Below are 27,159 nucleotides of genomic sequence, written 5' to 3'. Positions count from 1 at the left end.
GGCTACCTTTGGTCCTGCCTAGCAAGTAAGCAAAGGGAAGAGGAGAAAAAGAAAGAATAAATCAGTGGCATGCTGGCTTAGCACCTTTCACACAGTAAGCTTTGAACTGTGCACACAGCTTGTGTGCCTTATCTATGCCTCACATTCACAGCTAGCAAGTGCCTTCGTGTCATTTGCCAGCCCATCCTGCAACAAGTCATTCTGTGAGCACTATGAATGCAAAGACCACCTCTGGAGGTGAGGAAGAAGCCTCAGGAATGAGGAATGAGACCCTGGGAGAGCGTGGCTGCATGGGAGAGGCCAAAAGGGGACAAGTGATCCGTGTTGCCTACCTGATTGCAGCCCTAGACCTGACTTTTCTCTTCATGCAGATGGGAGTCGTGCCTGTGAGTATGGGTTCTCTTGCTTCACAGCACATTTCTTTCAATGCCGGGCTCTGTAGCTTCCTGGCAAAGTCAGAAGATAGTTGTTAGCAGGAAAGAGGAAAGGTGTCCTTGAAACTGAAAGGAATACTTGGTATTCTTACCAAGCAGGCAGGCTGTGTCTCTGTCCAGAGTACACCCAGGCCATAAAAGCTGCTCTATTTCTTGGGCTGCAGTAGCACCTAGAGCCCTTTCCTGGCCTGAGGGCTGGGGGTGAAGCTGTCATGGTTTGTATCTTCTTGCATGGAGTGTGAGTGACCCGTCCAGCAGCTATCAGGAAGCAGAAGTTTCAGATCAAAGGTAGATTTTTCTGAGTACGTAATTTACCAGCTCAGTGGGATTCATTGCTTTTCACTTTTACTGGACTCTTCTGTCTGATTTTATAGAGTCAGTGAGGGCTTTTGGTTGGAAAAGGCCCTTTAGATCATTGAGTCCAATCATAAACCTAACAGTGCCAAGTCCACCACCAAACCATGTCCCTGAGTGCCACATCTACATATTTTTAAGATACTTTCAGCAATGGTGATTCCTCCACTTCCCTGGGCACTCTGTTTCAGTGCTTGACAATGCTCTTAGTGCAGAAACATTTAGCAGGATCTAATCTAAACCATCCCTGCCACAACCTGAGGTAATTTCCTCTTGTCCTATTGCTAGTTACCTGTGGGAAGAGACTGGCCCCACCTGGCTACCAATCCTTTTCAGGCAGCTGTAGAGAGAGATAAGGTCTCCCTGCGCCTCCAGGCTAAATAAAAACACGACACAACAAACACATGAATCAGAAATAACTGCCCATTGGCTCTTCAAGGTGTGCATCTGTGTTTTCTGCAAGCTCAGGCTGTGGGTGTACCATCCAGCAATATTTGCTATTTGCTCATGTAGTACTTGCATCAATTCTGTCTTGCTTGATTAAACAACAGCTCCAAGACTTCCACAGTCATCTCCCAGAGGGTGACTGGGCTGTTCCAGGGACTGGAGGCAGGAAGGCATTTAAAACTTCTTTTGTCCAATTTAGCAGCTGCTGAATACGTTCAGCTATGTTGAAATGCAAAGGCAAATGGTGATACAAACTTGTCACCTGGTGCAAAATTGGTGGTTTTGATCACAGCTCCCTGTTCTCCAGGGTGTGGAACAGAGACATTTGGTCTCTATTAAGCTGCTAGTGCCTGGCCCAATGAAGGTTTCCTCTACAGGGGTGGGGAATTGAAGGAAGTGGTTATTTGGAGCTGTGATCCTCTTCACACAGATATTAAGATGTTTTAAATAAATAAATAAAAATATATTTAGCATATATTAATAAATAGCATGTTTCTTTTCCATTTATTTGTTGGTTTTGTTTTTTTTGATTTGGTGGGGTTTTTTTGTTTTGTTTTGTTTTCATTTTTAGTACTTGGCAAAGAGCCTAGGTTTGGATTCAGTGGGGTTTGGCTATCTCCAGACCATCTTTGGTGTCCTCCAGCTTGTGGGAGGTTACATTTTTGGAAGGTAAGTGAGAATAATTCTCATGACCTTTTACATAGCTGAAAAAGGCCAGGCATTTTTACACTTTCATAAAAATAATTCAGTTCTGGTTTGTGGTCCTGTTGAAATGTTTGTGGATTTCATAATGAGCAAGGGAAAAATAAATGCTATTGTTAGAAATACTGCAGCATAGAAGCAGCCTTTATATTAACTTAGATACATTTTAATGACACACATTTAAGTGTAACAATATCCTGGGAGTGGTCTTAAACCACCAGAGTACTCGGAGCCCAGGTCCTAACAGCTTAATCCTGCAAATGTTTTATAGCCATGTGTAATCTTAGAAATGTCTTGTGACTGGGGGGAAAAAAAAAGGAAGATATTTCTTGATGGTAAGTAGAGCTGTCAATTACAATATTGTGTCATTTGTGTCATTTCATCAGCTGAATCTGCAACCCCGTTGAATACAAATTTAGACTTGCATGGGCCTTTAAGAACTTCTAAGAATGTCTATAAACTTAGCTATCAAATAAGAAAAGAGTGGAGAAGTCTTGGGTTTTCTGCCTCTTTACCTCATGGAACAGACTTTCCTGTTCCTAATGAAATGTAAATAGCCCTAAAAAATTTGAGTGGTGGGAGAATGCATTCCTAAAGACTAGGAGAAATAAACTCCTGAAGGATAAGTGTAATTCAGTGGCAGAAAACTAAAATGACACTGAGAAAATATAATTTCTCCTGCTACTGATTAATACATTAATAAATGGACAGGGAGCTGCTGTGTGCTTCAGTTTACCTGCAGGGAATTTACTTTTCTGGCTGATGTAGACTGGGAGCTGTACAGGATCCTCTGGTATGTGGAGTGTGGCACTTTGAGGATCTGATCTCAGCCCTTGGACACATTTTCAAAAAATAACAGCAACGTTTGATTCTACAGTAGTTCTTAGCAGAAGATTCGTTTCTAAGAATGGAGATGGTGCAAAGGGTCTTGCTTTTAATGCTTTTCCTATTAATACACAAACCTAAAGTAGTATTTCTGTCCTGGATCTGGTGCCATCTGAAATCTGGTTCTCCTTCGTGCATGTCATTCACTAATATCCAGAATCACTGCTGAAGGGAAGGAAAATGGCAAACCAGAATCTCTCTGGGACTCAAGGTGTCCTTTGCCAGATTGAAGACAAAATTTGTGATGCAGGTTTGAGATAAAAAGCGTTTTTCTAGACATAAGACTTCTTTGATGAGGGTATAGGGATAGATTAAATAGAAAATAGGAAGAAAGGGGATAAGAGAGAATGTGTTTCTTAGCTGTTTTTTGTGTTCTTGCTTGATGCTCCTAAAAAGACATGAAAAGATAAAGCACTGTCTTTGTACATCGAAATAACAAAACAAAAATTCCTATACCAACAATGTAATGATTTGTAGTCTTTAGGTTACAAACAGCAAATATAAACTGCCCTGGCTTACATGTGAACAACAAAGTTTTGACCTTAACACAAAATTTTTAATTTTAATTTTTTAATTTTAAAATTTTAATTTTTAATTTTAATTACTTAATCTTAACTCTGTTTTTAGACCAACCCTGGCATTTTAAAGGGGGTTGTTCTTAGTGTAAGTACAGCTAGTTTCTATGCAAGATAATATTCATCTGCTAACTGCAATATGCAGCTTCAATAAAGTGAAGGAAAGAGGAATTGCAATGAGAAACTCTAAGGCCTATTTTATGATCATCTTAGTCCCTGTTGCTCAGAACCCATTCTGTGGTACTCTCAGACTTTGTCCTACTTAAGCTTTTTAAGCTTTTTGGAGTTGAATTACAGCAAAGAGCCAGAGCTGGGTCAAAACCTGATCTGACTGGGGGTTTTGCCTGTTTGTGTTTTGGGGCCTGGGGGGTTTGTGTTTTTTGTTAGTGTGTTTAGTTGTGGTGGTGGTTTTTCCCCTTAAATATGAGCAAAATTAATTTAAAATTGAGAACTCTTATTTTTTTAAAACCTGAAGAGAAAACTGACAACCTTGTGCCATTTCTGTACCAGGTTTGCAGATCAGTTTGGTGCCCGAGCAGCCTTAATTCTCTCCTGTACATCTGGAAGCATCTTCTTCCTGCTTATGTCCCTCTCCACCAGCATCCCCCTCCTCTTCCTCTCCAGGCTGCCAGGAGTGTTCATGCATGGGATACCAGGTAAGGTCAGTCAGGGATGAGTAGCTTTCCAAATTGCTTTTACTGCATGATTCCCTCCCTTCTTGCTTGTTTTAGTGGAAGTCAGCGGGTTCAACAGCATGAAGGAAGGCAGGAGGAATATGTAATGGTCCTCAGAGATGAAATGGTGGGAACATGAAGCAGCAGATCTACTGCCTGTGGAAAGCAGTGCTTCTTAGTCTGAGTTCCAGGCCCGTCTTCCTGTATAATCCTGAGGAAATTGTTTTGCCTTGATTGTCCAGACATGGGTGCAAGTCACTTGTGCTGGCAGCAGTGTTATCCCAGACTTTTCAGCTGCCTTCTTGCAACCAGGATGTTTTACTTGAAAGATTTGCCCTTTCTCCTGGTAAAATGAGCATGCTGGTAAAAATTAAACATTATTAGAAAAATACCTTCCATTACCCACCAAGCTGTTCTGACTGATGTTTCCTATATTTTTCATGTAAAAGACATAAACTTCAGCTACTTGAAGTCCATGTAACTCATGCAAGAGAAATCAAGTTGATAACACTTCCTGACACTCGTGGTTTGTTTGAATGGTTCTGTTTCTAATGACTGGGGGGTGTTGTGTTCAAAACTGATGGACTGTGGGGCTCCCAGAGAAGAGTGACTGTGCTTATTTGGAGGCCCTCTTCCACACAAAGTATGAAAATTAAAAGCTGGAGAAATTGCCTCTAACCAGAAATCAGCCCAGAAAAGTTTTAATCGGAGAGAAAAAAAAAAACAAATAAACAAAAAAAACCAAACAATCAAAAAACCCCCACAAAGCTCTTAATGGCTTAGCAATAAAACCACAGGAGCTCTGGTGCATCTGCTCAAACCCTGTGGCAAGGTTCTTTTAAGGGCTATTTTTCCCCCCTGCAGGTGCTCAGAAGGTTATTACAGATATGACTACTCCTTCCCAACGTGCTGCTGCTTTGGGGAAGCTGGGCCTTTGCTTTGGAGTGGGCATCATTGCTGGCTCTGCCATGGGAGGTGTTCTGTCTACCAAATTTGGGTGAGTGGCCTGTTTGTTTGGTATTGATTTTGTTGCAATCATTAATCATTGAGGGAGCTGCTAAGGGATATTTTGCTGCCCTACAGCTTTTGATGCTTACTCCTGGTGGCAGTAGAGGACCATACCAGAACACAAAATTTTGCTCTCCATGCTGCTACAAAGAATACTCCCACTGTTTTCAAGGAGATCTTGTTGAAAATCTCACCTTCAACCTATTTAAATACATTTAAAAACGAACTGGATTTAGAAGTGGATTCTGTCTTTCTCCTGATTGTCTTGTCTTTGGAGCTTAGAATGCTGAAAAGCAGCTTTTAAGAGATGATATTGAGGCATGTGGCTGTAATCTCCTTGGAGGGATTCCCCCAGCATTGCTCTGATGTGGGATAAAATCCCTTGTGAACTTTCAGGCTTTTATTTTGCTCTACTTCTCTTTACTATGGATACTTGCTTCTGCAGACTCAGGTTAAAATAACTCTACAGTGTAGGATCGTGGGTGACAATCACTCTCAGACTTGTCCTAGTGCCTTAAGCTCTGTGGGCTGTCTATGGTCCTACATCTTTTCCTGGGTGTTTTGCATGGGGCGCAGTGGATAATGATGTGGGGTGTCATGTGCTGCTCTCTGAACCCCATTGTGCATTCAGGTGCTGCACCGATGCTAGTTTGTGTGTGAAATCCTTTCATAGGTTGAGTAGAGCACTTTAACCTTGTAACCTTAGGGAGCAGCCCTAAAACCTGTTGGCTGCTGTACCCTTGGCAGTGTTGGCCAAGTGACACAAAACTGACCAGGAGTATTCATTTTGTAGTTATTACATGGTTACATAAAATTAAAATTGGAGACATACATAATATTAACTGATCAGCATTTAAAAGTATTTATAATAAGTACTTAATAAATATTATTTTTAATCAAATACAGTGATTGCACGTTAACACACCTTTATGTGTTAACTGAAATAAAGGTTACCTCAGTTCTCAGCTTTGGTTATATGCCGACATTTAAACATCAGCATAGAAGCAGCATTGTTATTTAGCAAAAATCTATGGGGTTTGGCTTTCCACTGTGTGCATCAGTCACAGGTTTATGGAATAGCAGCAGAGGGAGAGACTCTCCTGTTTCATTTAATTAGTCAGGGACATTGACCTGAAGGCAGTCTAGCTTTTGGATCTTACGGCGTGGTGCTGACAGACAACGGGAGGCTCCCAGGAAAGCTTCTGGACCTTAAACTTAGTGCGTGCAGCACAACGCTGAGAAGAGCGAGCCTTGTCCGTGATTACGGGGAAGTAAAGCAGCCGCACGTGGAAAACGACCTGGCTCTTGGCATTCCCGGGCTGGGGCTGTTTCCCTGGCATCCTGCGGAGGGCAGCTTCGGCTCGCTGCTCCTGCCTGGCAGCCGAGCATCCCTGCTCTGCAGGGCTGGGGAAAGCATCTGCCGGCAGCATCGGGAGCTGTGCATCCCCCTGCAAGGATGGGATCAGGGAATTGTTAGCAAGAGCTCTACCGTGCTGGCGGCAGGGAGGGTCGCTAGGATTTGATAAACAGCAGCTTCAGGCTTAGAAAGCCACTCTGGGCGTTTGGCAGGAAGGTTTGCTGCGGCCAAACCCCACCGTGTTTAGCTCCTCTGCCAGATTTCAGTGCAGAGATTAGAGGAACAATCCGGCGGGCTTTAGCGCGTTGGCTGATACGGGTGGACAGCAGGGATTCAGCTGGCACCAGCTCTGTGCCAGGGAACAGCCCCTGGAGCATCGCCATCCCCTCCGGATGGCTCTGCCTCACCTCCTGGACGGGAGAGAGGGAAGGGGAAAGGAAAGGGGAAAGGAAAAAGGAAAGGGAAGTGTGTTGCCTTATGGATGTGCCTGAGGCTCCTCGACCTTGCTGCTGTATCCTACAGCCTAGCTCCTAAGCCTCCCTCCCTGTTTCCCACATTTGTACAGGAAGGCCCCAGCTGTACTTGGAGCTCCGTAATCACTTCCAGGTTTTGGTTTTTTTTTAGCTCGGAAGAATGACCCAATCACCTTCCATTGAAAAGAAGCGATTCTGCTGTGTCATGGAAGAGCAAAGCTGGAGATTTCTGTCCACTCTGTGTACTTTGCTTTCCCTCACCACAAAGCTGGCCAGCATTCCCCATGTGCTGTTGACAGCATTATTCATATGTTAGCAATGCTTTGTATGCAAGAGAAGGAGTAGAAATCAGTCTCAGTTCCTCAGCTGATGTAATTTTGGTATTATTCTTCTGTATTGCAGTTACCATTGATGGATTTGACCTAAATAACTGGTCTGTTATTGTTTTCATTGTTGGAATAATATTTGTCAATCCTTATTTATTGAGGGAGCTGTGGGGAAGTCGAATGTCTTGTTCTGATTTGCATAGGATTTTTTGGATGTTATATCATGACCTCTGCTATTGAGCTGTAACTGCCAGCTCCAGCCCTTCCTCTTCTTCTCGTTAAAGTGCTCTATTTTCCCCCCATATTTTCCAAAACTTTGATGGTCAGGAAAATTTCACCACCTGAGGATGAAGTATAAGCCAATTTATTAACACATCGCAAACTTTCAAGTCGTAATAATTTAAAAAGTGTTTTCATTTTTTATGCTTTTTATTCTTTTCTTAATTGGTGTTTTCTGGTAATTGATCAGTTGGGTCAGGACTGTGGGTATAAAATACTTAGCTTGAAAATAACTCCTGTAGGTCAGCTGAGGGCTACACAGGTTCTTGGAGAGTGCAAACTCCCTAACAGTTCATCCACAGAAGGTGACTAAGAAAAGGAGTTCTGTTTGCACCCTGCAGAGATCCTCCCTCCCTGTACACTTTCTGCAAAACTGTTGTGGGGGCCACTTGCTGCAGGTGAGTGCACCCCTAAAGAGAGGTGATTTGGTATTTGCAGCAGACTTTTGTGGCAGCCCTGTGGGTGAAAGCTGAAAGCAGGCAGCTGGATTAGTTTTCAAAAGTGGAAAGATGAGTCTAGGTAGTTAATTACAGAGATTTCATTCCTTCTTCTGGGACTATGATTAATTACATTTGGCCGCTTTTTTTCTTTCCTTCTAATAAGGCCATAGAGAATCTCTGCTGCATGACCCAAGAATTGTTTGCTTTCTATGGACATGGAGACATTTCTTCATTTTAGTGACTCAGCTGTAGATTTAAATCTCTTGGAGCAATTATTCTTTTGATTACATGAGGCTTTGGGGATAGTTAGTTGGGTTGTTGTTCTTTTGGGGGGTTTTTTGGGGTTTTTTTCCCCTGGCTGTGCTATTATCCTTCTTCCTCATGGGGAAAAGAAGGAGCTTGTTTGCCTGGAGTAGGGAATTGCATTTTTTTTTTCCCAAAAACCCATTTGAACAAAGTCCTTTGGGAGGGAATTTCTCATGGCTTCGCAGCAGAGTGGAAAAACTGTGGGTGTTAAAAGGACTGAAGGCTGGGAGCTGGGAAGGCGGGTGGGATCATGGCAAAGGGTGAAAGGGTTGTGCTGCATTTTGGGACAAAGCAGGGCATTCTGCTTCTGGGAGCTGCTCCTGCTCCCTTCCAGAAAAAACTTTCTCTGCCTGGGATGATGTTGATCGGCCAAGCATCAAGGACTGGTGATGCTTGTACAGGCATTGCTTTGTCCTTTGTGTCAAGGCATTTGGGAGAAAGGGAGGTGGAGTCTGCTTGCCAGCAAGCAAATTATCCATAATCTGCAACATGGTCTGTCCCTGCTGGCTGAGCTCTGTGGTGCCCCGGCAGGAGTAGGGACAGGAGAGGAAATGGGCTGTTTGTCAGGGGGCTGATGTCTTGGGGAAGGCGTAGACACCCTCAGCTGTGGCCTTCTCTGAAAAAAATAAAACAGAATCTAAAGGTTTTTTCATATCACTTACTCTGCATGGCAGCCGTCATAATTTGGAAGCCACGGCTCCAAGGTTTATCTGCAAATCCTGTGATAGAGGATCATGGATGTTGTCCTTCAACAACTTGTTGGTTCAGAAGTCAGGTCTAGGGCTCTTCTGTCCTCTCTTCCCAGCACCAGAGTTTTCTAGTTCTGATGACTTGTTTAACCTATTCTTGAACCTAAGAAATGCCTCAGCGCACTTTGGGTGGAGTTCATCTAATCTTAGACATCTACAGGTGAGACAACCACACCTAAATTTGCTGTTCAGACTCTGTGGTTGACAGAGAGGCACAGGTGGTTCTACAGCATCCTTTACCTCCTCAAGAAGCAGTCCTGAAGCAGTTCAGGGAACAGTCTGCTTCCCAAGCTTTTTCTTGCTTGACACCCAAGTCCCAGAACACACTTCTGACCATCAGCACACTGTACCTGTGGTTGGGGTCCTGCAATTTGATGCTGGACTGTGAATTTACCAGAAGTCACCAGGATGCATGTCCTGAATAGTTTTCCATCTGTACTGCATTCACACAACACATAGGTCTGCACTAAGCTCTTCCCCAGCTCTTCCTTCCTGCAAACCTCTAACCTGCCTCCCACGTTTAGGCCACCAGGTTTTAGGTTTGGGTGCCCTGGCTTTCTGCTGTGTACCCACTGGAAGATGGCACCATCACGGCACAGGTGCCCTTTTGTTCCCTCTTAGCACGTCTTCAGCAAACCTGGCTCTGCTGTGCTTGCCCTACAACCCCTGCTCGGAACTCCAGAGGGAGTGAGGGAGGTGTGATGATGGGGCCAGGAGCTCCTGCTTGGTCCTTCACCCGTAGGTGGGGCCCTTTCCCAAGGGAGGAAGAGTGGGATTTAGGACAGGAGCCAGCAGCTCTTGGGAGGAAGAGCCCATGCCTTGTGGCCGCCAAGGCTATGGGGTATGGCTTAGGAGGGCTAGGCTTAGGTTAAGCTAATGGGGGGGCCTGTTGGCAGCCCCTTCCTCAGCCTTATCACGTGTGTTCTCCATTTTCCTTCAAAACCTTCATTCCTACTTTTAGCCTTCTAGAGGGATTATATTGGGAGGGCTGAGTGTGGTTGTGCCAGCTCACAGGGGATGGTTCCCCATTTCCCCACAGCACTCTCTTACCTCCTGGGCATCTCTGCCTTTAGGGGTTAGCTGCTTCATTTTCCCAAAGTAATCATGGTGAAAATGCATTTTAGGGGAAAAAAGAAAAAGTATCCAGCTATCCAGAGCTTCTTCCTATAACAGCCATGGAAAGAGGGACTCCTGACAGGATTTGTCTGGTGTCCCTCCATGGGCTGACAGCAGTTACCCAAGAAAACAGACAGATAGAAGATAAAAGGCAGAGGGGGAAGGATACCTCCAGGGGAGCTAAGGAAATTTCCCTGCTGCCTTTTCCAGCTTTCATCCTGCCTGTGCACTGGGGGAGGCTGCCCTGCCTCGCCACCCCATGCCTGGAGTCAGAAAGTGAGGGGGCGGTGGGAGAGTGAAACGCTGGTGTGTGTGCGTGGTCGCCAGATTGCAATCAGAAGCGTGTGTGTTTGTGGAGTCAGCTCTGCTAAACAATTATGGATGTCTGAACACTGCTCCCCTCTCCTGAGGCTTTGAAAGCCCTGGGTCCTGTGCAGTTCAGGGCCCTGCCTGGTCTGTTGTTAACCATGTCCCTGCTAGGCTGTGTGCAGAGGTGGTGGCTGATTTTTCTTGTTAAGCTTGGCTTAAAAACCCTAAGGAATAAGTAAAAAGTGGGGGCAAAAAACCCACAATGGAAGCAAAATGGGAATTTTATAAAAAGGCACGAAGTATTTTGGGTCTGGCCTTGCTAGCAGAGGTCGAGTTGGAGAGCTGAACATGACCCTCACAGCCCAGGTTGCACAATGAGGCAGTGTCTGCTCATGACTCACTGGAGCTTCATCTGCTGTTCCCACTCCTGGAATGTTTCACGACTGGGCAGCAAATCCAGCAGTATCACTGGGGATTGAAATCCAGGAAAATACTGTTTACTTTGTTAACAGAAAATAGAAAATACAGAATAGCCTGTGGTTAAGTCTCTGAATTGGGATTTGGGACTTGGCTCTGCTGTGATTTTCCTGTGATGGGAGTGAGTTATCCCATCCCTCTGCACTGCTGTTTCTCATGCATAATACAGAGCAATGAGATAGTGTTTCCTTCCCTCATCCAACACATTTACAATATTGCTATTTAGATCACACAGCCTTTGGGATGCAGACTTTCTCTATCACGAGGCATGCTCATGCAAATATCTACTACCTTGAGGGAGTACATCCTGCTTTTCCTGGATGTATTCTCTTTTTCATTCCCTGGTGCCCTTGGCAGGCAGAGTCTTTGTAAGCCTAATTGCCATCCCATTCTGGGGGGCTTGTTTCTTTTTTTCCCTTTTTTTTTTTTGCCTTAGTTGTTTGTAAGAGTCAGTGCCAGGTTGGAGTTGTTTTTGGGGTTTTTTTTTGTCATGGAAGATTCCCTGAGGCTGTGGCTACAGTGCAGGTCTGAGCCCAGCAAGACCTAGCAGAGTGACCTCCAGGGCAACCTGAGGTGGCTCTACCTTCCTCCCTTTGTGTTTGTACGTATTCAAATGGGCAGCTCTCTCCTTCTCCTAATCCTTTTGATTCAAAGGGTCATGCTTATGTTTCATTCTGATCTGCTTCAGTGAACAAACCCAGCTTTGTGGCGAGGCCAGGGCAGGAAGGATGTGGTGCTTGTGTGGGAAGGGAGGGAGGGAGGGTCAGGATGAACGGAAATGTGTGGATGTGGCATATGAAGGGTGGACTGGGAGGAGTTAAGACTCCTGGAGTTAGGGAGATGAGGAGTGAAGCTCTGCAAGAGACAGACTTAGTGATTTTAGATGTATTGTGTCACCTGGGGCAGTAAGATTAGGATGCCAAGGGGCTTGGGCTGCAAGGAAGGAGTGTTTCCAAACAGTCCTTCATTTGCCACAGGGGAAGAAGGCACAGCACACCCACTGCTGATGCTCTCCTGGTTTCCTCCTGCCTGAAATGTGGTTGCTGTAAAGGATGGGTGGAAAAGCAGCCCTTTTGTAAAGCTTTGGTCTTGGCTTTTAAGCCATTCCCTGTGCTTTTCTTGGCCATTACTGCTGGACTGGTGGGATGAGCAGGAGGCTGTTGGGTGGCTGGAGAGATGCAACACCCCATTGTCACAACGTGTCAGGTCACTTGATGGCCAGGCTGAAGGCCAGTCTGCTTGAATAGGATGTCTAGAATGAAATGAAATGGGTGTGCCCTTCTCATGAACCTACACCAGCTTCTGTGGCCCCACCCAAGGTTTTTGTTTCCTCTCAGTCTCCTTATGAAACTGCTCACAGCCACACCACCAGAGCCAAAGGTATGTGAAGCATTTGGGCAGTGGATGCGGCCAGAGGGCAAAGGAGTTTCTGAATGGCCATCTCCAGGCTACTCCTGGCACTTGTTGGGGCTTGTCTCTTCCACCTGACAAACCATGGGATAGTGCAGCCAAGCAAGAAGGTATTTCCAGCATCAGAAACTTATTGGTGTTCCTCAGAGTCCTGTCAGTGAGCAGCTAGAGTGCATGGAGCTCTGCCTGGGGATGGATGAAGAGATGACCAAGGATTTATGGGTCAGGATTAAAGGGAGGACAGGACAGGTGACATACAGCATGGGTCTGCTGTAGGCCTTCCAACAAGGGTGACTGAGCAAATAACATCCTCTCTTCAGATAGGAGTGGCCTCATGTTCACAAGCTCTGGTCCTGGGAGAGACAACAAAACTGGGCATAAGTGCAGGAGATGGAGCTTCCTGCTCCAGGTCATACAGGACCTAATGAGGAGAGGTGTTATGCTGAACCTTCTTCTCAACAGCGAGGAAAGGCTGGTGGAGATGAAACTCAGGGACAGCCTTGGCTGCAGTGACCATGGAATGCTGAAGTTTGAGAACTTTAGTGCATCAAGGAGGGTGCAGAGCAAGCTTCTTGCCCTGGACTTCAGGAGAACAGACTTTGGCCTCTTCAGGGACCTGCTTGGTAAAGTACCATTAGATAAAGTCCTGGAGAGAAGAGGGATCTGAGCAAGCTGGTTGATATTCAAGGATCACCTCCTCCAAGCTTTGGAGAGATGTATCCCAACAAAGTTGTCAGGCAAAAATATATGGATGAACAAGCAGCTCCTGGAGAAACTCAGAGGATATTTGAGGGAAGCCTTTTGAGGGTGGAAGCAAGGGCAGTTAACCTGGGAGGAATACAGAAAGATCATTTAAGTAGCCAGGGATCAGGTTAGGAAAACAAAAGCTCTGACAGAATTGAATCTGACTGATGACATCAAGGGCAACAAGAAAAGCTTCTATAGGCATGTGGTTGATAACAGGATGATGGTGGAAAATGTGGACTCCCTCCAGAAGGAAATAGGAGACCTGGTTACATAGGATATAGAGAATGCTGAGGTATCAATGATGTTTGTGCCTTGGTCTTCACTGGTCAGTGCCTCGGCCACATTGCCCAAGTCACAGCCAAGAAGGCAAAAGCAGGAACTAGGAGAAAAACCTTGCTCTGGAAGATGAAGCTCAACATGACCTGGGCAATGTGCACTTGCAGCCCAAAGGGCCAACTGTGCCCTGGGCTGCGTCAAGAGCAGCATGGCAAGCAGATTGAGGGAGGGATTTTGTCCCCCTACTCCACTCTCAAGACCACCTGGAGTGCTGCATCCAAGCATAAGAAGGATGTTGACCTGTTGGAGGAATCCAGAGGAGGGCCACAAGGGCTGTAGCATCTCTCCTATGAAGACAGCTGAGAGTTGGTGGTTTTCAGCTTAGAGAGGAGCCTGGGGAGACCTTAAAGTACATTCCAGTACATAAAGGGGGTCTATAAGAAAGATAATAAGGGGACTTTTTACTAGGGTGTGTAGTGACAGGACAAGAGGTAATGGCTTTAAACTCAAAGAGGGCAGGCTTAGATTAGATGTTAAAAATAAATTGTTTACTCTAAGAATGGTGTGACACTGGCACACAGTTGTTGTGGGTGCTACATTCCCTGGAGGTGTTCAAGGCCAGGTGGGATGGAGCTCTGAGTAGGATCTAGTAGGATGTGCCCCTGCCCATGGCAAGGGTTTGGAAACAGGTGATCTTTAAGGCCTCTTCCAGCCCAAATCATTCTGTAATTCTATCAGATGTTCTCCATAGCATTCAGATTACAAGCTCCTGACTGCTTGGGCTGAGCCCTGTGCTGTGCCAAGCAGTGCAGGAAATTACCGTGAGCACTGCTTGCAAACAGAGATGTTGATCCAAGAGGAAGGAAATTCTTGTGGTGGGATCTGAGAAGCCAGACACCAATGGTGAGAGTCCATTAGTGCACAGGACTAGCACTGTGTATTGAGCCAGCAGTGTGTCTGTGCCATGGCACAGTTTGCCAGTCAGCATTTTCAGGTGACAGAACAACATCTTACGGGGTTGTATCCCACTTGGAGGGATATGCAGCAGCAGATTTGGAAGAGTAGCATGTCTTATTATTAACTACGGCTTGGGAGATGGCTCAGATGGCCTGAGAGAGATAAAAGCTTATCTGTTCATTCAAATGATTTGCTTTGGTTTATCACCATGTAAGGGGTTTGGCTCTGCTCTCCAGCTGCCCACTTAGGCAGAAGCAGTTGCCAGCCTTTCCAGAAATGACTGTGATTTTCTTCATCTCCCACTTGGGGATGTCTAAAGTGGATTTTCAGCAGATAGCAATTTAGCACTTTTGGAAGTCTAATCCATTTAAGGTATTTCAGGATCTGAAAACTGTGAGAGTTTTTGTGAATCAGAGGTTTCCTTGTTTAGCTGCTGCTACAGCAATTGTTGTTTTGATTTTAATTTATTTTCTTCGAGGAGAGGGGTTTGCATCTCCAATCCATTGTGGTCTATATGCAGTGTCAACTTTCTCAGTCTCACTAAACATTCCTTTATTCCATTATATTCTCAGCTAAAACTTTTGGTCTAATTACATCTTTACAAAATTTCACTGTGAATCCCTTTGAAATCTGCACCATTTTTATTTTTATGGGATTTGGTTCAATTCTTTCACCCCAGGGTGTGTGATCTGAGACATATTGAAGTCATTGTAAGTGTTTCCTTTGAGTCTGGTTTTAAATCAAGCTCCGGGTAAAGAAATTTGTAGAGGAAGGAAGGAAAGCCCCAGAAACCTAAAAGATTCCTGCAGGATATTTCTTTAAAAGACCCTGAATAATTAGAAATCCCCTTGGAAAAACCATCTGGGGAGCATCTGAGTAATGCTTATAGGAGGTCAGTCTTAAATGCTGTTCTGAGACTTCTAAAAAAGGGCAGATGAAAGACAGTAATGGTTATTAAAGCTGAGGATGTTCATGCATCAGATGTTTAAACTTACTTCCTACAGAAGCTTGGAGAGGCTCTTTTCTGATATAAAGCTGTAAAACAGATTCTGTCTTGTGTGTGATGGGTTTATTTTCCCCTCCCCTTTCCAGCTGTCTGGACACAGTTGGATATGAGACACATGATAGATCAATTCTTCTGGCTAATGTTTTCCAGTGCAATCCTGGTGGATTCCCAGTCTTTCAGGAATTACTTTTCATGACAGAAAGAGGCCTTCTTCTGGGGAGGGGCCTATTGATGTTTAAAAAAGGAGACATTTTTAAAGCATTTATTGAATGGCTCCTATTGGGTAACCAGAGGAGCCTGTGGTTGGTGACACCGGGCTCACACCTGGCACTACACCCACGTGTGTTCTCATTGCATGTGATTACACGGTCTGGGATGTGTAATTGCCTGATTGTAATCTGTACACCCTACCAAAAGTTGCATCATTTTGATTATGCCTGGGTGCTGTGTGGCAAGCACTTTGCAAATAGAGGCTCTTGGCCCTTGAAACATTATTTAATTTTTCCTGTACTTTTATATATAGCCAGATTGGTATTTTTTTAATTATTTTTTTTTATATTTCTTGGAGATGAAGGTTCAGCTGTAGCAGGGAAGAATTTGCAATAGCTACAGGAGTATATCCAAGGTGCAAAACTGCTCTGAATAGAAGTGGAGCTGAAATGTTTCAAGGTTTTTCAGAACACAAACTCTTCCTTGACTGTTGCAGCATCCAGTGTGAGCAAATCCCATTTCTTCTTCTCCAGCTATGCTGGTGAGAGGCCAGGTGCCTACTGGGAAAGCAATCCAGAGCTCTGTGCATTAGTCACTTACCTCAGCCTAACAGGACCCAAGGTCGGATGATGGAAAAAGGAGTGACAAATACCTCCCCAGAATAATCCATCTGGGAGATAAGGCCTCGCCTCTCTAGGGGGATGCACAGGGAGCTCGGTGGTGGCACCCAGTGAGGGGCAAAGCGCCGGAATGCAAATGGCACACTGTGGCAGGGCAGTGAAGTCATCCGATGGCACTCTCAGGCTCTCTTTTACTGAGAACTGGGATCTATTTCTGGACTTTGGAAGTGAGCATCCAAAAGTAAATGTTTAGTCAGCCTTGCAAGCTGTCTGAAATGCGTGACATGCCTGTGACAGGGTGATTTTATGGGGATCAGCCTGACCTTCCTTTGTCAAAAGTGATTCTACCATAAAGAAAGTCTACAGTTGAAAAAGTGGATAAGGTGTGGGAGAAATTTAGTTGTCTGTTCTTGAAAACTGAGCTGAAGGGAAGAAAAGGGAGTCTGCTTCTTCTGCAAGCACTCATAAAGGGCGTGGGGGGGTTGGTTTCCCTGACATGGAGGTTGTACCCTTCAAAGCAAGCCCTAAATCTGGGGATTTGGCACAGAACTGGGGCTTGCTGCCAATATTTGTCTCACAGGCATGAGTGGAGCCACTTAACTTTGAGTTAGGGCAGGCTTCTTGCTTTGAGTAGGAGCTGCTACCTGTGAGGGCAGGGAGAAGGGAGTGCAGAGACAAGCTGGGCTTGGTCACAGTGCTGGGGATGCCATGGCTGCTGGAGCAAACGGGGATGCCAGGGAGCAAGAGGAGCTCTTGAAGGCAGCAGAGTGGGCCCACAACAGGGCACTGGTTGGTGTGGGGTGAGAGGGACAGAGGGCACCAGCAGCTGAGCACAATGACTTGGCCAAAATTAGGCTGAAAAGAGAAAGTCAGATCTCCACACCTTGGCTTTTGGAAACCTGTAGCTCAAACGGTGGGTTGGGCTTTGTGGCTGGGTTTTACCTCATTTGGGAGAGGAGAGAGTTACAAAATGTGGATCTGGGTTCAGGTTACCATTCTGCTCCCCTGGGCTATTCCAGGTGTTCAAATATGAACTTTTGGCCCAGACCCATCTCTAATTAGGCATATTCTTTAAAAGTATTTTCCTTCCTTAGCTCCTGTGCTCTTGGCTTGTCTCCACTAGCCCTCTTTGCTGTGCTAGAGCACAGTTTGCTGGGTATATTAATTGAACTGTTTACACACCTGGTTTCCTGCAAGAATAGACACCTAGCTCCTTCTTTTGAAAAGACAAGCCCAGAGGCTGTGAACAGGAATGGTGCTATGTCTGGAAAAGCTGAACTGCTGCTTATCTGCACTCCCCGGGGCTGTGGGGGCAGCAGCAGCAGCTGCTGCTGCAGACATGGGTCAGTTGATCATGGAAGCCAGCCTGTACACTCTTCCCACCAGTCCTGTCCTGCCACCCAGCTCGGGTCCTCTAGCAGCTGAGGAGTCACCTTCTTTGCAGGCTTATTCCCTTTCATTGTGGCAGTGACAGGAGAGGCCCCACCTGGCATTTGGGTTAGCTCAGATGCATATTTTGTCTTATGTGTGAAAGCTGGAGTGTCATCCTGAAGTTATGTCCTGTGCAGGATGTTGAGGGGACCCTTCCTCTCTTTTTATGGCTTTACCTTCCATGGTGAGTTTCTGTTGAAGCTCCTCAAAAGCAGTGGTGTTTTCATCACTCATTTTACTCTTCTAGTCATGGCCAAGGGATATCTTTCATAAAACATTGTGATATGAATGACTGTGGGAAACAAGGTTGATAAGACATGTCCGGAGCAGGGCAGATGGAATCGTCCCTCACGGTCTCTTTGGGCTTAAAAGATATAAGCATAAACATGTGCCATTGCACAATTTTGCTTTCAAAGTATAAGAGGATTACCTTAAAATATGCTGATGTTTGTGGTTGTGCTCTCCACCCCTGGATCCTGCTTTGCAGCTGCTGTTTTAATGAGTGCCATTGAGTTTTACTTTGCTGTTTCATCTCTTTGCTGAAGATGACTTGCACTTTGCCTGGAAGGTACCAGCTCACCCCTGTGGAAGGCCACGAGCTGGGAAGGTTGGTGTGCTGTGCTGCTGGTGGGACACAGGCCATGGAGTGCAGTGCTGATGAGCTGGGCCTTGGAATCTTTAACTCCCTGCACTGCTTTAGGTTTCCAATTCTGAAGGAGTCCCCTCAAGGCAGGCCCTGGGGAAGGGGCATGCAGATCAATGGGCTGGGAATAGGGAACAGGAAATCAGGTGCACCTTAGGGCAAGATTTGATATCCAAATTTCAGTCCAGCTAGGAATGGAAAGTGCTGCTGCTCCCAAAGCACTGGGCTGGACTGGTCCTATTCCAACAGCCTCCAGAGCGGACACAAAGTCATCCAGTGGGGAATGCAAGAAGGCATGATAGTAGCTTGTTGCTGCTTGTGCTGTGGGAGAACTCCAGCACCTCTGCCCAGGAGCAGCACGCAAGCAGTGACTTTGTCGTTGAACTTTATGTTGGCATTGATCCCTGCTTGGCTGCCGAGTGTTGGTTACAAGCCATGAGTGTTACAAGCTCTGAGGGCTGGGAACTGTCAGCTTTGGAAAAGGGGCCTGAAACGATGAAGGTGGCAGGTACTTTTGTTCAGGCTTGCGTCAAAACCCCTCACAGAGGAAGAGGAGGCTTGTGCTATTGCCCTGCTTCCCTTCCCTCCTGTGCAATCAGGGCCCTCTGCCAAAAACAGGGATTGGGGTTTTTGCTGGAGCCCAGTGGCTACCTGCAGCCAGCGTGCAGCGGCACAATCGCTCCCGCTGCGCTCTGTGCTCCTGCTAATGCTATCAAATCAAGCAGGAAATTATTTTTGGAGCAGTGAAGTATGTTGAAACCCAGCAGAAGGCAGCTGTTTGTGTAACCAGAGTGGTGGGAGAGCTGCCTCCCTTGTTGCCAAGCACTCGACTTCCGATGCTGGTGAGAAACGGCTTCCCCACTCCCAGCAGCATGAACGAACCCCCTTAGGCTTGGGAAGCTGGGCTTCGTTCAGCATCCATCCTTCCTGTAGTGCCTGCTTTGCCACTCTGAAAGTCCCCAGACACTTTTTTTTTTTTTTTTTTTGGGAGGGCGAGGGTGTCTGAACGATCTGATTCTTACTCCTTAAAGCACTGCCCAGCCCTCTCCTTAAAATCCAGCTACCCCCAAATCGAAGGGTATTCTCTAGAGTTTCAAATGCGTTTCGGTTGTCTCTCAGCAGAGGTACATATCTGGCAAACAGCCCATGCTGGAAGTGAAACAATAGCTCTGCTTCAGTCTGATCATCTGCACCATGCATTTACACCCTGGCTGCATTTCCAGCACCAGTCTGGTGCCCTGGCGGCACACGCAGTGCCTTCACAAGGATGTGCCCTGGCACGCAGCTCCTCTGGCTGTACTTCAGCACCTCCTCTTCTGTGTAGCTCTTCCAGCAGCTCCCAAGTGTCTAACAGGGCTTGGGTTGGTTTTCTTTGTTTTGTTTTTTGGGGGGTTTTTTATTTTCTTTTTAGCAGGGTGGTATGGTCATGGCATGCTGCTTCTTCTTCACTCTCTAGCAATACCATTTCTGCCTTTTCTTTCTGCTCCATCACTGCAAACTGGTGTCCAGGCACTGGCCTCACCTCCACCTGTATGCTGATGTTTCTCTTACCCAAACAGGTCTCTCACCCTGGGCTCTGCCTGCCTCTTATATTCTCATACCACAGCAGAAATAAATCCTTCAGCACTTTAGTGAAATGCTGTGCCCCATTTTAAAATGGCATTGCTAATGTCAGTTGTAGGATTGCGTTAGCCAGAAAGAATGGGATAAAGCCATGGCTGCAGAGATGAGGCTTAAATTCCTGCCCCCAAAATGTGATGCTGCTGTACAGACAGGAAGGACTAAGTCAGTGCAGAGAGGTTTCGAAAGCCACCATGTGGGTATAAAGTCTTTTTTGTTTGTGGAATTATGATGTCATCCCTCGGTCATGTAAATGTCACCCCAGAAGAAAGACTTTTTCACACTGGTGCCCTGTTCTGGAGAAGTCCCTCCCTGATTATTCATGACTCCTTCAGCCATGTGCCCCTTTCCTAAGGGCTGTAGGGTGGAAAGAAATTCCCTGACACAGTGAAAGGCTGGAAAAAAATCCAGTGTACCCAAAATGACTCAGTCTGAAATATTTGCCTTTTCAGTAGGGTAATTAAAATCTCATGCTGCCCAGTTATGGTCAGAAAAAGTGTCTGTCCTGTGCGAGGCTGAAGCTTGTAACAGTGACATGAATGTATATCAGAAACAAGAGCCCAGATCTGGGAAGATGGGCAGGGTGATTTCCATACTCTATCAAAGCCTCAGTGTGAAGCAGATTAAAAAATATTTTTTAAAGCCACTGTTATGTCACTTAATCATAACCTTTCAGCACAAGTGCTGGACAGTTTCTGTGTTGTTTAGTACTAGAGGATGGAGCCTTTTTTTCTGTCTGTTCCATCCATATCTACATTTGCAGCCAGCAAATGTTGTGCTGTCTAGGGCTGTTTAGTACATGTTTTTAGGTGAAGATCCAGTTATTTTCCCCTTGACACTTAATTGGTCCCTGTGACATCATTATACCTTGTGCCTTTGGTTTTGCTTCATTTGGTTTGCAAGGGACCCAGCACAGAGTGGGAACACCCTTAGAGACATCCCAGGTCCATCCTGAGTGTGCTTCCTGCCTTGTCTTTCAGCTCTCTTTCTTTTCTTTGTCCCCTCCATTGGCCTGAAGGGATGAAAGAAAAAGCTTTGAAAAATCTCCTGTTTGGTGGCTGCTTTAACTGGTCACTCAGGCTTTGCCTGCTCCAAAGCCATCTTTGGTAGACCAAAGTGCTTTAGCCCAAATTTCTTGAGCCCTGAACTGAAGCATTTATTAAGATGTACCCCAAAAATCCCATTTCCTGACAATAAAATCCAGCCCACAAAATGAATTTAGCATGAGCCTCGGCAGCAATGCAAAGAAAGGAACAGTTGCAGAGTGTGAGGAGCAGTACATTAAATCAATCAGTTTGAAACCTCTGAGGCCAGTCCTGTGTCCTCAGATGAATGCCATAGCTATGTCTGAATGGTGCCTCTATTTCTCAGCTGATATTTTAGTGAAGTGTTGCTGTAGGGAAGGGTTTAATTTTACTTTGTCACCTTATCTCTGGGAACCACTTCAGTTCCGTTTCCATGACGTTCCTGAGAAGCATAAGACTAGAAAGGGATTTATTGTGTCTTTGAACTGCCTTTTGCTCTGAGGAATGAGGATATAATTGTAACGTAGGAAGGACAAACTGAACATGTTCAGGCTTGTCCTGCTTGATCTGTTTTTCCTTTGCCCCTTGCAGCTAGCACTCATGACTGGGACTTTCCAGCTGATAAAGTCTTGGCTAGCCTCGGGGCTAATTTGCTCCTAGCAACAGCAGCTCTCTGGCCGGCTGGATGTGTTGTTTCTTTAGATGCCAGCAGGACCAGGGTGTGCCACTTTTCTCTGCCACCAGAGCATCCATCTCTCCCTGTTCACATCTGTGGGATGAGTACAGGGGGAGTCTCGGGCAGATGGCTTTCATGTTCCCTCTGGGATAATTCTTTCCACATGTTTAGAGATCTTTGAGTACTCTTTTTCGGTTATGTTTGGATTTTACAAGAAGTAAGTCTGGGGAAGAAATTATAGGCATATATTAACCAGACTTAAAGCAACCCACAAAGAACATCCCCAGAGCCTTCAAATTCCATGGTGCTTTGCTTTTAGAATATCACAGTATCAGTGTGTAGTTGAAATACAGGGTTTGTTGGCTATGTCTGTAAATACAATAAGTTGTGCTTAGTTTGTGTAATTTAATTTTTAAAAATTGCCTTTGTCAGAGGTCACTACTAGAGTTGATCTGAAGCAAGGATTAAAGGCAAAGATGTGGGTACCAAACTCACCACCTTTTTTTACTCAGCTGCTGCTATGTGATAATTTACTGAAGAGCAGTGAATTTCAGGTCCTTTCCTACTGCCAATCCCTATCTCTGCTTTGTCTGGGCTCTCGGTATTGGGTGCTGCCATTTTGATGGGGATTGGCAGCCATCACATCTATGCTGCTGATGTTGAGCTTGATTTTAAACCATTTTCAGCTTTTAATGACTTTCATCTTTTCCACGAGGCCCACAGTTGATCATTTCCAGCCTCCTTTCCATGGCTGCCTCTGCTACAGCTGGGATTGCAGCTTTTATTACTAATTCCTCAGGATCTGCATGCATTGCTTGTTTTACTCTCACCCTGTGGCTTTTACTCAGTCCTTCCTCAGACAAGTTTCCACTGACTCAAATTCATGCTTAAATTGAGTCAGGGCTCTAGGATGTGTCCCTGGGGCAAAGCCTATTCCTAGGGCAGCTGGTTCTTGTGGAGCTGGGCCAGCTGACACCAGTGTGCAACATCAAGGCTCCTGGGGAGGAGTTCTTGAAACAGTAATAGGGATGTCATACATGTTCAAAATCTACCTCTGTGTATATCTATCATAAGTGGTGTTGTAATATGTAGGTGCTGCTGCTGTGTTGTCAGGAGGCTGCAAGATGTAGCAAGCTCTAGGTTCCCATTGCATCACTGTTAGGGCTGGGGTAGGAAATGGCCTTTGGGGGATCCAGGGAAAAGAAAGAGGAGAGGAAAATTGTGGTACTCTTCTCTGAGCATTAAACTTGCATGTAAGACACCTAATTTTTAAGGCTTTTTATTTCCACCATGGTATTTATGGGATCTTACCAGGGCATTCAGGTTTTCTGTGCTTCATTTCCCTGTGAGTACATCCAGTGTGTTTGCACCACCACTGCCCACAGAGATACGATGAAGATAAATTGTTAGATTTAAAGTGTGAGGTTTTTCAGCTGCCCTTGCATTAGGTCTGTTTCTGTAGGTAAGAAAGGAAAACTTTATAACAAGACTCTTACAAGGACTGATGCAGACCCAGCTCTGGGGATCTGAGTACATTGGACACCCCAGTATTTCCCTGGTACTGTACAGATGTATATCCAACGGGCTTGGCAGCACTCTGAAGTTGTTGTTTCCATGGGTTTGCCCTGCTGAAAATAAAATGGAGGTGAAGTGAAAATGCAATTTCTTCGCCTGTGCACTAAAAAGAAAAAAAGCCAACAATCTCAAGGTAAATAATTTCCTAATCAGTAAGTTCATCTGTTTAAGTCGACCTCTTTGGTGCACTGAAAGCAGCCAGCTTCTGCAAGGCTCCAGGGTACCACAAACACCAGTCTAAAATCATCGGCACTGCCGGCCACTAAACAGCATAGCCCCTTGCTGCCTTCATAGCACCTGAAACACAGGTGTTCCCCAGGATGTCCTGCCAAAGAAGTGTATGGCCTCTGGCTCTTGCACCACCAGCTGGCTTGAAATGCAAATATTCCAGCCACAGCAAACCCCAAGCATGCAGCGGGCCAGTGCTTCACCCCACACAGCCACAGCAATGGATAATCAGAGGTTCCCAAACTCCTCTGCACACAGATGGTGGCTCACACCTTGCTCACCCCTCCTTATTTCCAACTGCTAATTTGCAATTAAATGCAACTAAAAATGCAGTAAACACTCTGCTCAGTTTTCCATACAAGCCCATCAGGTAGCTTGCTGCTGGTGCCATTTGGTGGTGAGCAGAGCGGGCCTGTGCCGTAAGCGAGTGCCTGGGTGGAGAGCTGCCCAGGAGGCTGCCTAAGATGTGGTTCCCACTAAGTGCCCCCACAAAATCCTGTTCAGCATAATGCAGCTGATGCTAGCTGGCATCCGTGTAGGTGGTCTCTGTAGTGGGGCCAAGATGAAACGTGGTGTGAAGAAAGAACCGAGAGCTTTCTCTCCCTAAGGGGAGAGCAACTGAGAGCAAAGGTGGGTGAGGCAGAGCTCGAGATGCAACTGCTGCAGCAGCTCTGCAGTAAAAGGATGTTCTTGTTCAGGGCTTTGGCAATGCTGGAATCCACCAAAATACCCAGGATGAATAGAACACCCACCAATTATGTTAGACTGGTATGCAATGCATTCAATTTGCTTTCATTCATTGCTCTAAAATGTGCAAGCAACTTAAGTTAGTATTGAATGTGTTTTTTAACCCAAATAATTTCCTACTATGCTAAACAAAGTAGTTGAGAATACCTCACTCAGTGAGAAGTTTCTTAGCCGTTTCTTGGCTAGTGTTTCTCATACCGGCTGTGTAGAGGAGAAAGCTCCTCCAATTTGCAAATGTGAAACACAGAGCAGCCTCCTTTCTGAATATATTTAACATGCAGAAGCCATTGTCATTATGGATGAGGGAAACAAAGTGCTTAATTGGAGGAGTTCAGTAAATACAGCAGCAGTGAGACCACTCCTGGTTAGGGCATAGGCAGCCTGCCCAAACAAGCAAACTGTGCACCTTCAATTAATGGTTTTGCCCATTACTGAAATGGAGTGACTCACTCATCTCATGCAGACGCCTCCTTCTGGGGTCAAACTCTTCATGAAATCAAATCAACTGCCCCACAGCCCTCAGGCTGTGTCTTTGCTGGAGAAAGCATTGGTTTCAAGTGGCCTGTTGTGCAACCAGAGAGGTTGCAGTGGGATACTGAAAAGTCTCACACCTGACCCTTCAAATGCTTTATTTGTGACTTTTGGGTATTAGTGTTTCAACACTGCTTCCCATACAAAATTAGTCCTAATATGTCCTATTTCATTAAAAGGTTGTACTAGACAAAAGATGCTGGAGCCCTTGATGAGGCATGGCGAGGTTTTTCATACCTTGAGGAAGGAGGTGTTGGCTGCCACTACTTGTTCCAGGGCGAGATCAGTCTGTGCCATACCTCTGGTAGTATGCTGCATTTACAGTTACTTACCTCAAGGAAAAGAATTAACTTGTTTTGCCAGGGATTACATAGCTTATAAATGTCATTCACGTGAGCACAGTCCTGGTAAGAGGTGAATTTTAAGTGTCAGACTTGGCGAGCCAATGACTTCTCTATTTATTTAGCTTAGAGCCCAGGGGTGTGGAGGGAGTCTGCTTTTGTGTGACATGAGGGTCGCTCTCAGGGATCGTTGCAATAGCATTACCAGAGCCCTGCTTGCAAAAGGGACTGACAGAGGAAGAAGCCGAAGTCCCTTAGTAGGTTGATGCTGGGACACATCCAAGATTGGCAAAATAGGTTGTTACCTGCAGCATCAGACTATCTGCCCAGTCCTGTTGTCTACTTGCCAGTATTGAGAAGGCACAGTCTTTGCAGAAAGCCAGAGTATCTCATGTGTGTGTTTCCATGTTTTGGAAGGTGGGAGAGGTCCTCTTGGAAGCAGCAGTCACTGCCTCACTTCTTAGTGCCAGCAAAAAAGGCAGTGGCTTGCCAGACCTTTCTTGGTGCTTTCTTTGCCAGCCAAATCCTACCCCTTCCCCTCGCAGGAACTACCTGGACCCCACCCCTCATTCTTGGGCAGCAAAATTCAGCTCTGCCCACACATTGCTTTGAGTGAGTGAGTGAGTGAGTGAGTGAGTGAGTGAGTGAGTGAGTGAGTGCATCATGATGGGTGAGAGGTAACAACTCCAACCCATGCCAAGCTTGCAGATCTTCCAAAGCCACTGCTGTGAGTCGAGACTTGATGTGCTTGGAGTGCAGTTCAGGTTACTACAGCAAATCCTCAACAGCTTCCTGCCTAGCTGAGTCTTTTGGAGTCTGAAGCACTATAACCTCATAAAAGCTGGAAAAAGCTTGAACTCATTCAAAGATTATTTCACACCACCTACAGCACTCTATGAAGTCAGACATGCTGTAACATATAATTAATGATGTGTTTGGTGGTGAGTCACTGAGTAGTCTAGCAAGCTCACCTTCAACCAGTCTGTGTGTAGGAGTCCTTACCCAGGAACACACCCAAACTGAGCATTTTAATAATTTACCACATTCTAAGCTTGGAAGAGTAGTTTTTGTTGCTTAATTAAGTAATTAAAAAAAATACTTAAAGGCTTCGCTGCTTGTTAGGGAACAAAGCTTCAACATGAAGGAGAAGGTGGGGAAGAACCCCAAAAAATCTGTTTGTAATACTACTTTCTACTCTTTGGAGTATCCAAGAAAATGGTTAAGAGATAAGAGACGGTATCTTTGTGTTATATTAAACAGTTACTTGATAAGGTACACGAACATTGCTTGGACTGAAATGTGGCATTACCCTTTCCCAGCTGCATGTCCTCCCAAACACAAAGTGAGAGTTGTGCTTATTTATTCTCTGGAATGTTTTAAGGTTGCAGGAAAAAAACGCAGCATTTTCCAGGGAATGAGCAAAGATGTGCCTGTCTGGCTTGTGACATGGCTGGGAGACACGGTTTCCATTCCTAGTGTAGAGAAGGAAATTGCACTTGTGTCTCAATGTGATCTAGTATCCTTATCCTTTCTCTGATGAAAATCACAGTAAGAATTCTAGTGAAGAGCAAGAGTTGGACAGACTTGCATAATACTTCTCTGATTACTTTTCCAGCCTCCAAATATATTCAGCTCAGGGGATTTCCTGATATGAATGAGTGAATATGATCCATGATGCTTTAGTAATCTTCAGTGCATCATAGTTCTAAGTGCTTATCTAATCTTTTCTTGTACCCATGTTTTGCTTCCACAACAACAGTAGTAACAAATTCCACTGACCATTTACATGCTGCAAGAAGAATTAGGCCTTTCTCTTTCTTTTGAATTAGTCTCTGGCAGTTTCACTTGGTGCTTCCCTGGTTTTGTGGTGGAAATGACCATGCCAGTCACTTCCCAACTGCCTGTTCCAGAAATAAGCAGTTCAGAAAGCATAATTTCATGTGTGAATTTAAGACTTGTTTGGCCTGCAAGCACCTAATCTAACTTTAAATCTGATCTGTGTTGAGTTTTTCAGCTGTTATTGCCCAATCTTTCAGCTCTGTGAGGGCCATATGCAATTCCTCACTGGCTGTTCTTTTCCCCAGTACTCTTTTAGCTGTGTATTCTCAGGAAATTTTCTTCCCTGCTGTGCTAGATCGTTCAGAGATAGGTTGAAGAGCGCATGTCCCAGCCTCACCAGTGGGGTGCCTCTGATGTGAGCACTGA

At 45.4% G+C, this 27,159-nt stretch overlaps 1 protein-coding gene across 1 annotated transcript in view; it reads left to right on the top strand.

Annotated features, from left to right (window-relative positions):
- Nucleotides 1-209: 209 nt before the first annotated feature.
- Nucleotides 210-27,159, top strand: part of SLC22A18 (solute carrier family 22 member 18) — a 58,322-nt gene continuing 31,372 nt past the window's right edge. Inside the window, exons 1-4 of the mRNA XM_062494414.1 lie at nucleotides 210-386; nucleotides 1,807-1,904; nucleotides 3,908-4,053; nucleotides 4,936-5,068. Of these exons, the coding sequence (XP_062350398.1) occupies nucleotides 213-386; nucleotides 1,807-1,904; nucleotides 3,908-4,053; nucleotides 4,936-5,068 (551 nt within the window). The 5' untranslated portion in view covers nucleotides 210-212. The remainder of the gene's footprint in view (nucleotides 387-1,806; nucleotides 1,905-3,907; nucleotides 4,054-4,935; nucleotides 5,069-27,159) is intronic.

Source organism: Cinclus cinclus, chromosome 6 (assembly GCF_963662255.1).
Source record: "Cinclus cinclus chromosome 6, bCinCin1.1, whole genome shotgun sequence".
NCBI lineage: Eukaryota > Metazoa > Chordata > Aves > Passeriformes > Cinclidae > Cinclus > Cinclus cinclus.
Note: the sequence above shows the minus strand (reverse complement) of the source record. Positions and strands in the feature narration are given on the sequence as shown.